The 14435-nt window shown below is 37.5% G+C and overlaps 1 protein-coding gene across 3 annotated transcripts in view; it reads left to right on the plus strand.

Annotated features, from left to right (window-relative positions):
• COL17A1 (collagen type XVII alpha 1 chain) overlaps positions 1-14435 on the plus strand; it is an 82379-nt gene that overhangs the window by 36051 nt on the left and 31893 nt on the right. For all 3 annotated transcript variants that reach the window (XM_060768342.2, XM_060768345.2, XM_060768344.2), the window contains exons 19-36: positions 293-313; positions 745-771; positions 2536-2562; positions 3054-3116; positions 3294-3398; positions 4752-4814; positions 5811-5846; positions 6248-6301; positions 7082-7117; positions 7304-7339; positions 8116-8178; positions 9607-9642; positions 10029-10100; positions 10750-10776; positions 11301-11336; positions 12804-12839; positions 12952-13032; positions 13218-13253. In XM_060768342.2, the coding sequence (XP_060624325.2) occupies positions 293-313; positions 745-771; positions 2536-2562; positions 3054-3116; positions 3294-3398; positions 4752-4814; positions 5811-5846; positions 6248-6301; positions 7082-7117; positions 7304-7339; positions 8116-8178; positions 9607-9642; positions 10029-10100; positions 10750-10776; positions 11301-11336; positions 12804-12839; positions 12952-13032; positions 13218-13253 (855 nt within the window). The remainder of the gene's footprint in view (positions 1-292; positions 314-744; positions 772-2535; positions 2563-3053; positions 3117-3293; positions 3399-4751; positions 4815-5810; positions 5847-6247; positions 6302-7081; positions 7118-7303; positions 7340-8115; positions 8179-9606; positions 9643-10028; positions 10101-10749; positions 10777-11300; positions 11337-12803; positions 12840-12951; positions 13033-13217; positions 13254-14435) is intronic.

A 14435-nucleotide genomic window follows, 5' to 3' on the forward strand; every position in this document is an offset into this window, starting at 1 on the left:
AGCACAGCCTCCAAGATGCCAGGAATAAGATGGGGGAAAATGCCTTTACTTCTGTTTGTGTTACCTGTCCATGTTAATTATATAACTGGCATTGAATGTTTGCCATATGTGTGTTCTGTAAGCTGCTCTGAGTCTCCTTCAGGATGAGGAGGATGGGGTAAAAATAAATAAAGTAAATAAATGGGGTAAAAATAAATAAAGTAAGTAAATAAAAAATAATAAATCACAAATAGTTGTAGATCATTTCTGCAAAAGATGTCTGATTGGTCTTTCTTTTGTTTTCTTTTTGCAGGTTATTTCCGAGGAGAAAAAGGTAGCCATTTATCACACTTCTGCTTTAATATATGATTGAGATTTATTTTTATTTTTTATGGTCTCTTTTGTTGAAAAGCACCTCAAACATAACCATGATTCTTATCCCAAAGAATGGAGTTCTGTAAAAAGAGATATTTAATTTTCCGGTACTACTCTGAGAGAAAGCCATTAAAGCTGAATCCAGTTGAATTTGTATTAAAGGCATTTTAACAGGGAAATGTTTCCTCTAAAGAAGTAAGGAGAAAGGTGTCGTAGTGTACACATTGACTGAGGTGGGCAGCTACATGCCTTAGACCGGGCTTTGGTTCTGCCTTCCTTGAGGTTGCCCTATATATGAATGATACAAAGAGATGAACAACGAAGTGAGAAAAGCCTGGAGAAAAGAACCTGGGCAGAAGTTGATAGTCTTCCTGTATTTTCCCCTTTTAGGTGATATGGGACTTCAAGGACCGAAAGGTGAGTTCAGACATCTTCAGTGTCTGTGTATTTATGTGAAACTGTGTATATCAAGACTACTATTTGCCAAACTGTAGCAAATATCCAGATGGAAAAATTGTTGTAGTTAATGAGCAGATACGGCTTTGTCGTATTAAAAAACAAACAAACCCTACCAATCCCTTACATCACATATCCTTAGAAACACTGGTGTGTATAAGGAAGTTTCAACAGCTATTAGAAACTGTTGGATTGTAATAATATGCTTTTACTTGCACAAACGTATGCAAAACAAAGAGAGAAAAGTAGCAATAAATGCTAAATTGTGTAATGCCTAGTATTAAGCAACAATTTTGTTACAAGATTGTCTGTTATGCAAACTAAAAAAACACAAAATAACTTTTATGCAGAGAGTGGATTAATAAATAAGCCCAATTATTACATTTAGAAGGCCAATTTGATGTGTAGATAGTATACAGCAGAGTCCAAACTTTCTGGAAAGAAATAGTGAATGCTAGAAAAATTATAATATGGATAATATTCATATAATGTAAATAATTATAATTTTTCATGCTTTATAGTTTTGTAATTATTCTGATTGTGGAGTTCTTGAGTAACTTATTTCACCCTCCACTATTCCTACTGATTATGTATAAGTATTTGCATATTTATGTATTTATAAGTTGACTCTTTGTCACCAGCTATTACAATATTCATTAAGTTTTATGATTTTAAAATGGCCATGTTATAATGAAAATGTAAATACAGTAAATAAAAATATTAAGTTGGTGTATACAGGGGCCCCTGTTTCCTCTATGAGCATATTTAAAATATTCTTTTTTTAAAAAAAAAAACCCCATTAAGATAACCAAAAAAAGGAGCCAGTGAAATGATTTTAATGTTGGACAATGACTCTGGAGACCAGGGTTTGAATCCCCACGTGTGTCAAAATGAAATGATTGAACCTGGCCCACCATGTCATTTTACTTGGACCATGAGACTTTCAATGCTAGGGCAGCATAGTTGCATTTATATGGTCTTACAGTTACAAATGGCCAATTAAAGGCAACCATAAGGCTTATGTGGCTCTCTGTGACCTTTGGCAAGTTACCTCCCCTGAGACCTTGTTATAGGTTTACCTTAGGACCGCCGTAAGTTGAAAATGACTTGAAGGCACACAACAATATTAACAAAATTTATATAAAGAAAAATATAGCTTCCTAATTATTTTGGTTTCAGGTGAAGAATTAGCATCTACACATGCCTGTATCACTAGAGAACTAGCATGACATCAAGCAAATATAGATCAAAGATGAATGTATGTTTAATAGTGTTTGGGATCATTGGCACATGTCAGTCACTAGATCCCATGGAAAACTTTATCCATTTTCCTTGCATCCCAATACAATGATTTTATGTTTGTTCATTAAACAGAAGGGAAATTTATTTATCAAGAGTATTAAAAGCAGCCAGAGTGACAAATCTCAATGTTAACCAGCACTGGCATGCATAAAAGCATCTGGATTCCCTGTAGCTCAGTGGTTCTCAATCTGTGGGTCCCCCTAGGTATTTTGGCCTACAACTCCCAGAAATCCCAACCAGTTTGTTTACCAGCTATTATGATTTCTGGGAGTTGAAGACCAAAACATTTGGGGACCCACAGGTTGAGAACCACTGCTGTAGCTGTTGCATTGAGTGATTGCAAACAATAGATTGCAGCTGAAAGGACAAAGAGCTGTTGTTGATACATCCCATCACAATTTTTCTTTCTTTTTTTTCCTACAGGAGACAGAGGGCTCCCTGGTATACCAGGTAGGCAATGCTTACAAACCATTGTCAAAACCTATCTTCTATAGGCTTTCAAACTGTTTATACATCATTTAGTAGTAACGTCAGGACAGAGTTTGTCACTCGTCATAGCCTCAAAAACTAGTGAGTTAAAAAATCTACCTTCATGTGCTACATCAAATGTAGAGATCAAGTTTATATATGGAATTAAAATACCAATGTTTTGGACTGGATTTGCATTCTAGAAATTAATATCTAGTTCCCCACAAGCAGACATGACATTTTGTAAAACTATTTAGGCTTAAAATAAATGATATTTCCAACACATCCATCGATTATTCCTTTTTTTGTAAATTGTCAGTTATTTCAAAAATTGATTTGTAAACCACTGATCCAAACCTGATGGTCATTGGTTTAAATGTCAGCTTTGTTTGATTTTCTGTTCTGCCATGTTTAGTTGTCACATTTAGACAGTGGCGCAGCTTGCTCTAACATGCTTTTTTTCCCTCCAAAAGGTGCACCAGGCATGATAGGTCATGCTGGACCTGAAGGACCTAAAGGACAAAAAGGTAGCATGGGTAAGTGGGGCTGGAGAGCCTTTTCTTTTTCCTTTGTCTTTAATAAACCCATAATTCACATAGTTCAAATTCTATTGACACTATTGACACTACATACGACTGTGCTGTTGTAGGGAAAATGCTGTGCTGTGCTTGGAATATGTGATGAGATGTTCTTGAACTACTGGTTTTCTACAGGTGAATCTGGAACCGAGGGTCCTATGGGCCAAAGAGGCCGAGAAGGACCTCCAGGACCTCGTGGGGAGCCAGGTCCACCTGGATTTGGAGAAAAAGGCGACAAAGGTAAGAAATTATGTTGTGACCTTCTTCTCCACTTAATATCATAATTCATTAGGAGATAATGCTTCTGGAATATGGCCATACAGCACGGGAAACTCACAGTAACCCAGTATCATAATTGTCTGTCACTTATTGAGTGTGGGATCTTCAAAATAAGAAATCTGTTAGGATTGTGACCACCTAGTGACCATGAAGACAGGAGAAGCAATGTGATTATGGATCCTGTATGGGACTGTCATCCATAACTCCTCTGTTAACGTTCCAAAATATGTTGGCATTCTGCCACGTTATACATTGCTGGAAATTCAGTGAAAGTGCAGCCTGCTCTCTCCCCAAAAACTCTGACCATCATTGCTGATGAGGAATCACTATGAATGTAAAATTTGAAAACTAAGAAGAATGATCAGAACAACAACAAAAACTTTGACAATTACCACAAAGACAATGAGCCTATGACATGTATCTGAGTGGCATAAATATCAGAAGACCTTGAATGTGTGATCAAAAGAGACAGTCTCCACAATGTGCTATTGATCTTTATTTATTAATCATAGCTGCAAGGAGAGCTGGGCCTCAAAACTATCTTATTCAGTATATAAGTTGCCATCTCTCAGTCATTCCAATGAGTAATAGGGTGCAATAAAATGCATACTTCTGTTGGTTTCCTTGGCAAGGAAAATAAAATGTTAACTGTCCATAGAATTCTGGTTTCTATCAGCTTTGTCCTTGCACCTGACATTGGGTGAAGAAATGATTAAACAGGAGGCTGGAAAATTATATTTCCCCAACAGTAATTGAGACATAGTTTTATTTTTTTCCCAAATGCTGGGGTGGGGTCACCTGATTACCTAAAAGACCACATCATTTGTTATCTGCCTTGAGCTGCAGTGAGAGGTGGGTAAGAAGTAAAATAATAATAGTAATAATAATAATTATTATTGTTATTATTGGTGATTTATTCCTCACATGTCAGTAGAGTGACAAAGACATTCCAAGTTTTAGTCCTAATATTTAAGGATATAGTCTAAACTATTCTGGAGGTAAAGGCTAACACAAAGGATAAACATTCTCCTTGAACATTCAGGTTGAAACATGGAATGAATTCATCATGACACTAACATGGAAACCAATAGCTGTTGCTGGACCACATAGCTCTCCAGTTGGCCACCATTTAAAACAATATCCCATTTCCAGGGTCAATGAGAGAAGCATCTTCTCACAAATGCTTCATATAACAATCAACTACAGAGTTGCACACATGATCTCCACAATGAAGGGTTTCTAGTTTAAACAAGTCACGAGGAATTAGACTTCAGCAGGTTAATGAAAATGTTTCTCTTTCGCTTTATTCTCTAGGCCCGGTTGGAGATTCAGGACCTCAGGGTCCACCCGGTGTCCCAGGCTCTATTGGGCCTAAAGGTAAAAATATCTGCCAGTTGTCTCTAAAGTAGGGGTGGAAGATCCTTTTTCCTCATAATTTTGAGTGACCACAGTTCCTGGAGATATATTGGGGATCACATGCTAGGAGATGGGGACTGTGGTAAGCAACACACAGGATTAGAATTAAAAATAAACAGGACCATGCCTTCTACCTCTTTTGAAAGGAGAGGGACAGATTATTCCTTTAAAATGAGATTAAAAGCCACTTTCACTGAAGTTAGGGACCACCTGCACAATGCTATGAAGATGTAGGAGCTGCTGGGCTGATTCAGTTATGCTTTTTCACTTATTCATTTTTCTATTAAAAAGAAAATATGCATCACTGTTCAATATGAAATTGTGTCTCAAAAATTAACCACTCCATGGATGTGTATAGTACTGGAATTCAAAGGGAAGACTGAAATAATAAAGGGGGTGACACTCCTTTACTATTTCAATAATCAAACCACAGTTCAATATCTGTAGGAATTTTGATTCATTAGTATCTGAAAACTTCAACACTGCAGAACTTAAAAGGCAATGACAAAATAACTCAGTATTCCTGACCTATGGAAAGCCTATGGAAATTCTGGCATCTCTCTTGTAAACCCTGAATGAACATTGAACCATGCAGAGTAGACCCAGAAAAGCTTGGTTCAATTCAATTAATGTTACATTTCACAATAACACTGTAACAATCTTTTTTTTAAAAAAAAACTGTTCCTAGTTTGAAAGTGTTACTTCCTGTTTCATTGTGCCGTACTTACTTTGAAAGCAGTTGTTATCAACCAATTCAACTTCGTTTTTGTGGCTGCCACAAATTATGTTGAATTGGTTGAGACTCTATGAGATATTCATTGAAAAACTATAGCAAAATGTGTTGCAGGATGTCCTGCAAAAACAAAGTCTCTCTGCAGTTTAATAAACTTTTTCCATGTTTTTATGATAGTATCAATTAGAAAATTTATAACCCAGTTATAATATTTTCTGTTCTAGGTATGACAGGTTCACAAGGTCCTCCTGGTCCTCCTGGTAAGTATCATCTATTCATTATGCAGAGTACTAATGAATTACTGTACACCTATATAGCATGGCAAACTGTTTTGGTGTTTACAGACCTAGGAAACTACTTTTAATAATAACCTAAAAAGTAAAGATGTGATGGAACCATTTGTAAGTGAGCAATGGTAGAATGATGCTCTGAACTTCAGGACATCATTCTATGACTAAGCAAATATGGATATTTCGGTATATCCTTGTACAGATTCTTCTTAAAACAAAATGCTGGTTACTCGGCAGCATTTGGTATGTTGTCTCATCCTAACTCCCAGCACCAACAAAATGGAATAAAAATAAAAGATACACCTGTCTTTTAAAAATATGGTCAGTTACTTGGTCATGCTTAACTCTTCATGAACTTGCTTTTCTTTTAGGTCTTCCCGGGCTTCAAGGATTTAGAGGTGAAGCAGGTCTCCCAGGTGTTAAAGGTATGTTTCAGGGCTCACACTTTTCTAGTGGGACAGATAAACATTACATCTAAAACCATCTATTGAATAAATATGGCTTATTGTTGAACCCCTGTCTAAAGCAAGATTTAATATTAATTGCTGAGACAGAAGAAGAGGAGGAGGAGAAGGAAGAAGCGCAGGGCCATAGTTGGGGTGGTGGTGGTGGTTAAGCTTTCTACCCCCTCTGAAAAGTTTCTCACACACACACACACCCCGAAACCTGGTTTACTCAAGAATTTTAACTGGTTAACTAAGTTATGGGTAAACCAAGTTTCTTTTTTAACCTAACACATCTCAAATTAGAAGAGACTCTCAAAAGATCAGTAAAATGTTTTTTACTGCCTAACCCCACTCTCAGCAAAAGAAAAGGAGGCTCTGGGAAGAGGAAAACAATAGTGTAAACCAAGTGGAAGGTAAAAGGAGATTGTTTTTCAACAGAATCAAAAGACAATCTCATTTCCCTTTCTTTTGGAAACAGCTGTGGGTTTTTTTTTTACATATAGTAGACCATATACTGAATTATAGTTTAGTCACATGAAGGTTACTTTGGGAATTAATGATATTTTGAGTCTGTGACATATTCCCTTAGCAATTTGAACATTTCACTATTTTTCAACCCAGTGTGGTTGAACAATTTACCTTTCTGAGCAGTTCTATTTTAAAGCCTTGAGTCGCCGATATGGCTGAGAAAGACGGTATACAAATACAGTAAATAAATAAAATAATAAATAATAAAGCCATTGTCTTTGTGTCTTTCAGGTGAAAAGGGAGCCATGGGAACATCTGGTCCAAAAGGTAAGTCAATCATTTAGATGTGTTATCTCATAACTCTTACGCTCTTTTGTGTATTTAATTGCTCAGTGAAGAGTTCTTTATACTTATGTCATGAAGTTTTCTTGGCTTTGATAAGAGAGTTTTAACATCAGTTACTTTCAAAACAGTGACTCTTCACCTCTATCCAACTTTGTGTTTTTCCTTCAGGTGATCAAGGAGAAAAAGGTCCCCGTGGTCTCACAGGTATGTAAAAAATCATCAAGGTTATTGTATTTTCACTACACAAGTCTCCATGTTTTCTATGATGGCTGTGGGATATATATGGAAGATTTAGCATTTGAGTTCTGAGGAGACTCATGATGTCTCTCCAGGGCTGACCTTGCCATTAGACAGCATGGTGCATATCTTAGACTGGCCTTTCTGGAGGCAGTAGCAAAGTGTTAGAACAGAACAAGAAAGTGTAAGTGTATCCTTCTTCCATGCATAATGGACAATATTGTCCCATCCTCAATGCTGGAGAAAGATACAATTTCTAAGACTTGGATAGAAATAGGATTGTTTCGTCTTCTACAGCGTAGGCAACAAAACATTGTGGACTCTGCCTCTCTGTGTTAAGAAGACGGAGCAACAGTGATTCCTCATTTGGGCACAATTCCACAGTCTGGGGATGTTTGCTGGCAGTTTGAAACCTTGTTCAAAGATTTTTACCTCTCTTCGACCTTTCCCCTCCATCCCTTCCTTCTGGCTGCTAACCATTAAATAACAATAACAACTTACTGTGTGAAATTATAACTGCTGTCTACACATTGTGCAGAATAGTTCTGTAAAATAGAGCTTCAGTAATTTTCAGTCGAATCTTAGAAAGGTTTGTGTCTAAGGTAGAGCCTATTATTGCTATAACACAGCAAGATCAATTTATCAGTATTTATCAGTATTTGGTAATGGTTACTTTCAAATGTGGAAAAGAGATTCTGGTTATGACTTCTAAATATACCAAACCAACTGTGTTTGATTTGAAGGTGAACCAGGTTCCAGAGGACTCCCTGGACCTACAGGTGAACCAGGACCTAAAGGATCAGCAGGTAATTGGGAATGTTCCCTAATGACATTCCTGCAAGCTACCACTCTTACAACTTCATCACATCCAATACCCCCCTCCCCTGTTTCCACGCACTTCTAAAACAGTTCATAGATGAAGTAACAGGGATCCCACCATACAACACAAAGGGACTTCCTTCCACCTCTCGCCCAAACTGCTCCATCGTTGACTGTCTGAAGCGTAGGGAAATTGGGGGGGGGGGGGGGGACTGGAGCCATCTAGAAAGTATCTTCTGAGCTCCTGATGCTCATGGAAATGGGAGAAAGCAAGGGAAAAGCATGCGGAGTCGGTTCTGTTAAATTTGCCTGTGTTAAATTATAGTGCCTAATAGGTTTTGGATTTCCACAATTGAAGGTAAGGAGATTAGGAGGGAAAAGAAAGGAGCCCATGGAAAGAAATGGTGTCTGTCTTAAGAATGATGCCTTCTGTCTCCTCTAAGTGGATGGTTGAGCTGGGAGGAGGCGATTTTGTGTGATGGGGATAAGTAAATTCTCCATGTTCTTTAAAGATGGAACGCCACATGAAGAAAATGATTCCATACACAAAGAAGACAATTTCCCCCAATTCCCCAAAGTCTGTCTGATGATGACCTTATTAAATCTAAGATTCAAATACTCTTATTCTATCCTTTTTGAAATGTGACACTCTTGGCATGCAAGACTCGGTGCTTTTCTACATTGCCATATCTGTATTGAACATGTTGCATATACGCATAGATGTATATAATTGAGGTCAATGCAATTAAAGTGCATTCTGAAACTGCTTTATATGGCAGTGTAGATGGGGACTCAGAATGAAATATAATCCATATTTATTTAAGAAAAATATAATGGTTTAAGAAAATATAATAGTTCTTAAACTGGAATAATTTTTCCTTTGGGGGTGTATGTGATATCATTATAGATATAACTCTGCCTTTAGATAGGGTGAGATAACTACTTCAGGCAAAAAAATTGGGGTAGCTGCAAATGTTAGTTATAAATTAAGTGTTATATTTTTACAACCAAAGAGGTGGAGATAAGTTCATGTGGGATTTTCTGCCCCAGATGCCAAACTAATTTGACTAGTGTTAGATGCTATGCAGCATGACTACAAGCAATGAAATGTATTGGATTGGCTCTATCTGACCAAAATATGTGCATGTATGAATGTCCTTTTTGTACAACTTTGTGTAGGCCAGTAACTGTTTAATACTTTATCATTGCTAAGATTATAATAATGTTCTTCCTGTCTTAAATATACATTTCTGTTCAGAAAAAAAAGATGTGTGTGTGCATGCGCTACATATGCAGCCTAATCAATCTCACTATTTTAAACTATTTCATGTTCTTCAGTCTGTATGGCTTTACATCAAACTTATAATGTAGATACTTTGGAAGAATTCATAATAGCTTTTTAAATATTTGAACAGGTCCTCCTGGACCAGATGGACACCAAGGCCCCAGAGGTAAATTATAAATATTTATTCTCATTTTAGACACTGTTGTTATTGTTGTTGTTACCATCATCTTTATTATTATTATTATTATTAGTAGTAGTAGTAGTAGTAGTAGTAGCATCCCATTTTCCCCCCTAAAATCTTTTAATGCCTCCCATTCAAAACTATTTCGTACTTAGGAGATGGAAAGTGGATTCCTATCCTTCTGATTATGCCAACAATCAGTGGGATACGTTATAACTGCTTATCTTTTTTCCTGGCACTGGTGTACATGGCTTTATACTGGCATATGTTGGGCTTCAGTTGTTTCTGTTGTTCTAAAAACCCTGAATTTCACCATACTGTTGCATAAAGTACAAATACTAATAGCCCTCTTTGGTTTGGTTATTTCCTAGGAGAGCAAGGCCTTATGGGAACACCAGGCCCACGAGGTCCACCTGGTCCTTCTGGAGATGCAGGGCAGCCAGGTAATGCAGGATGAACCAAAAATATTTATTGGTCATGATTTTGTTTTCTAGTATAATTATGTTGGTGTAAGTGACAGCAGTGGTATACGGTGTAATGTCGCAGCAGGAAAAATATGCTTTGACAATGACAGTGGGAGTGAATGATAACACCCATCTTTATCAGAAGAGAAAGCTGCCCTAACATGATCTAATGACCATTATTTCATAGCTGGTTGGCCCGGGTTTTTTCAGATGCCCGCTCAACCCCTGCTCCCTTCCCAATGTAGAGTGGTGCTGCGGTGGCACTCATTTTGATGATATTGTATTTACTAATTCAGAAAGGTTGTCAGTGTGATTTCCATCTGGTCCTAAGGGATGGTCACATTCTGTACTCAGAGGAAGGGGGTTCCTCCTAAGAGAGAGGCTTAGTAGAAGAGGTGGGCACAACAAAGGAAGGTCAGTGGAGAGGATAATTAGCAGGATAAATATCACAAAGGAATGATAGATAACTAGTTAGGTAACTACAAAGACAACAATGAAAGTATAGCTCTTCAAGATGCTGGAAAAGACTTGAAAAAAAAAGCCAAATTAATGAGTGTTAACTCTTTTTATCTACCTGCCCAACACCAAATAAGATGTCCTAACCTCACATTTATCATTCTTTACTTAGGTCTCACAGGACCTCAAGGACCCCCAGGTAAGACATTGGCTAGAAAAAGAGACAAGTTTAATGAGCAACAGAGAAATACTTTATAATGATGCATTAACAACCAATAGGTATAAGTAGGTAGGAAAGAATCTGGTTCACCTTAGCAATGAAATCAGATGAAAAGAAGAATTGTGGTTCCTCCTTGGATATCTTGTGGGTAGGGAAGACGAATAAGAGGTATACCTTCTAAAAAGTCAGAGAAGGGGCTTTGCATGCAGAAGCTCCAGAGCTGACCATTGGTGCTTTTAGGCAGGTCTAGGGAAGATCCTTCCTAGAAATCCTAGTCAGTATTGATGATTGGTCATTGATCTGTTCTAGGCGAATGCAGTTATTAATATTGGGCTTAGCTCAAATAATATTAACAATAGAGATTCTGGCTCAGTATAAAATAGCTTCCTCTGTAACGAAGAAACTCTGGGCACATGATCCTATATGGTTTACTTTATAACACTTATGAGGAAGAAATATATACTGTATGGCACACCATTATTCATTCTGAATTGTCTCTTCAGGACTTACAGGTAGTCCAGGCCGACCAGGACTTAAAGGTGAGTCTGAGTAAAGATTGGAACACTATTCTCAAATTAAGTCATGCGCTTGGGCATCCCCTTCAATATTCACACTAAAATCCAGAGGAGATTCACCACCAGATGGAAAAGACCACCCAGCAATGTACCAAATAGTCGTAACAGGGCTGCTGCAGTTGAAATGCATGCAACAAGATTATAGAATCACAGATTTAGAAGGGGCTAAATGGACCATCGAGTCCTATTGCTGATCAGTGCTGGGTCTCCAGCTAAAGCATCCCAGCCTCTTTGTGAAGATGTCCAAAGAAAGAGACTCCACCATCATTGTCAGGAGTAGCATCATAACAATTATTCCACACTTTTGTTAAGCCACAGATGTCCAAATCAATGAAATAATCAAGTTCAGGAAAATATTCTTATTAAATATTTCAAGTATCAATATTGATACTAGTACGTGTATACTAATACTAGTATGGATATTTGTAGCAATTTTAATAAACTAAAGTGTTAATATGATTGTGTATTTATACATGTGAGATCAGTAAAAACAGCTAGGGAGTTACAAATATATTAAAAGTATTGAATACTCTTGTAAAATAATAGATTTAAATCTTTATTTATTTATTTACTTGCTACATTTATATATCGCTTTTCTTCCCCCTAAGGGAACTCAAAGTTGTTTCCAACATTATAAAGGCAAAATACAATGCCATACATACATATGAAAACTGAAAGATAATAGCAAGACAATAACATATAACTATAAATTAATTAATCAAATTAAAACATAAACATAAAATAACATTTAAACATAAAGCATAAAAATGAAACATCGATAATACAATAACATGTATGTTAAAACCCACAAAAAAACATGATTTAAAAACAGTTATTAAATTAGAATATCAAATTATCTCTCTCACGCACACGCGTGTGTACACACACACACACACACACATGAATTTTAACTACTAATGTGAGAGGGGAGATTTAATAATAGAAAAAAAGACTGCAAATGAATATTAGGTACTGCTAAATTTTAGAGTATTTCTTATCTAAGAAAACCCTATGAATGTATGAGGTTGCCATAACTCAAATTCAGATTTAAAGACACATACACACAGACTTCAGCAGGTAATAGAGTTTGTTTGCTTCCTTTCCCTCTGGTGACCACATCATTGGCGGCTGGTGGCTGTCAGAAATGATAGTTTTCTTTAGATCTGGATACAGTTATGATGAAGTGATGCTGTACTCAAGTGGCATGCATGTATTAGAGCTGGTGCATCTGGCTTTAGCAAAACTGCTTTCTCTCCATAGTCCAAAGTTACAATGGTGATGATTTTGGCAAAGAATTGAATGGCATAGATATACAATGATGAACCAAAATGGCAATCCACAATTCATTTTTCAGTTAAATGAATCTAATGAATGCTGAAAAATTTGGCATCTGAAATAGCCTGGTCATATCCATTCTTCCTCTTTCCACAGGTGAACCTGGACCACCAGGCAGAGTTACTTCTTCAGGCACGTATCCCCATACAGGAAATAGCTGAAAGGGCCTCATATCAATAGCAATCATACTGCTGTAGTGGAAGCTTTCCAAGTAATTTATGATTCCATCTCTTCTGTGTTTCAGATGGTGGATCCACAATTTCTCTCCCTGGACCCCCAGGCCCACCAGGGGCAGCTGGACCACCAGGCCCACCAGGTGTTCCAGGTAAGAACCAATTTCAATTCTTTGCCATTTGGACTTTGTGGCCTGCCGTGGCTATAGAAATCTCTGTGAATGTTCTGTTTTGTAGCCAAGTATATTATTTGATGTCTTCAGCTCTTCTTAAGGGCAGGAGATTGATTTATCTATTAAGAAAATCACTAAATTTTTATTTTATTCTTTAAATCCAGGTCCAATTGGCCCTGCTGGTCTTCCTGGAGCTCAAGGTAATGGATGCAATGCAATCCCAGCTTCTGTTTCCTTTCTTTGCCAATGCTCTGAAATCAATTCAATTGACTCTTGGAAGCACTGACTGGATGTGCAATAGAGAGTAGGATTCCTGGTACAGTAGAGTCTCACTTATACAACATAAATGGGCTGACAGAATGTTGAATAAGTGAAAATGTTGAATAATAATGAGGGATTAACGAAAAACCTATTAAATGTCAAATTACGTTATGATTTTACAAATTAAGCGCCAAAACATCATGTTTTCCAACAAACCAACAGAAAAAGCACTTCAATACATGGTAACATTATGTAGTAATTGCTGTATTTATGAACTTAGCACCAAAACATTGCAATATATTGAAACAGCTGTGGATCCGGGCTGAAGGCAGACTGCATTGGATAATACAGAATGTTGGATGAGTGAAGGTTGGATAAGTGAGACTCTACTGTATCTCCAATCTTGATCAGTGATAGTGAGGAATCCTCTAACATCTAGGAGGAAGGGGAAGGGGAACTGGAAGGATGAGGTTTTGTGGAGCTTCTACTATAGCTTGGATTAGGAACTTCAAGCAGTAGTCACATCTTGGAAAGAAGTGACAAGTGGAGTGCCGCAGGGTTCCGTCCTGGGCCCGGTCCTGTTCAACATCTTTATTAATGACTTAGATGAAGGGCTAGAAGGCATGATCATCAAGTTTGCAGACGACACCAAATTGGGAGGGATAGCCAATAGTCCAGAGGACAGGAGCAGAATTCAAAACGATCTTGACAGATTAGAGAGATGGGCCAAAACTAACAAAATGAAGTTCAACAGTGACAAATGCAAGATACTCCACTTTGGCAGAAAAAATGAAATGCAAAGATACAGAATGGGGGACGCCTGGCTCGAGAGCAGTACGTGTGAAAAAGATCTTGGAGTCCTTGTGGACAACAAGTTAAACATGAGCCAACAATGTGATGTGGCGGCAAAAAAAGCCAATGGGATTTTGGCCTGCATCAATAGGAGCATAGTGTCTAGATCTAAGGAAGTAATGCTACCCCTCTATTCTGCTTTGGTTAGACCACATCTGGAATATTGTGTCCAATTCTGGGCACCACAATTCAAGAGAGATATTGACAAGCTGGAATGTGTCCAGAGGAGGGCGACTAAAATGATCAAGGGTCTGGAGAACAAGCCCTAT

Source organism: Anolis sagrei, chromosome 3 (assembly GCF_037176765.1).
Source record: "Anolis sagrei isolate rAnoSag1 chromosome 3, rAnoSag1.mat, whole genome shotgun sequence".
Classification (NCBI taxonomy): domain Eukaryota; kingdom Metazoa; phylum Chordata; class Lepidosauria; order Squamata; family Dactyloidae; genus Anolis; species Anolis sagrei.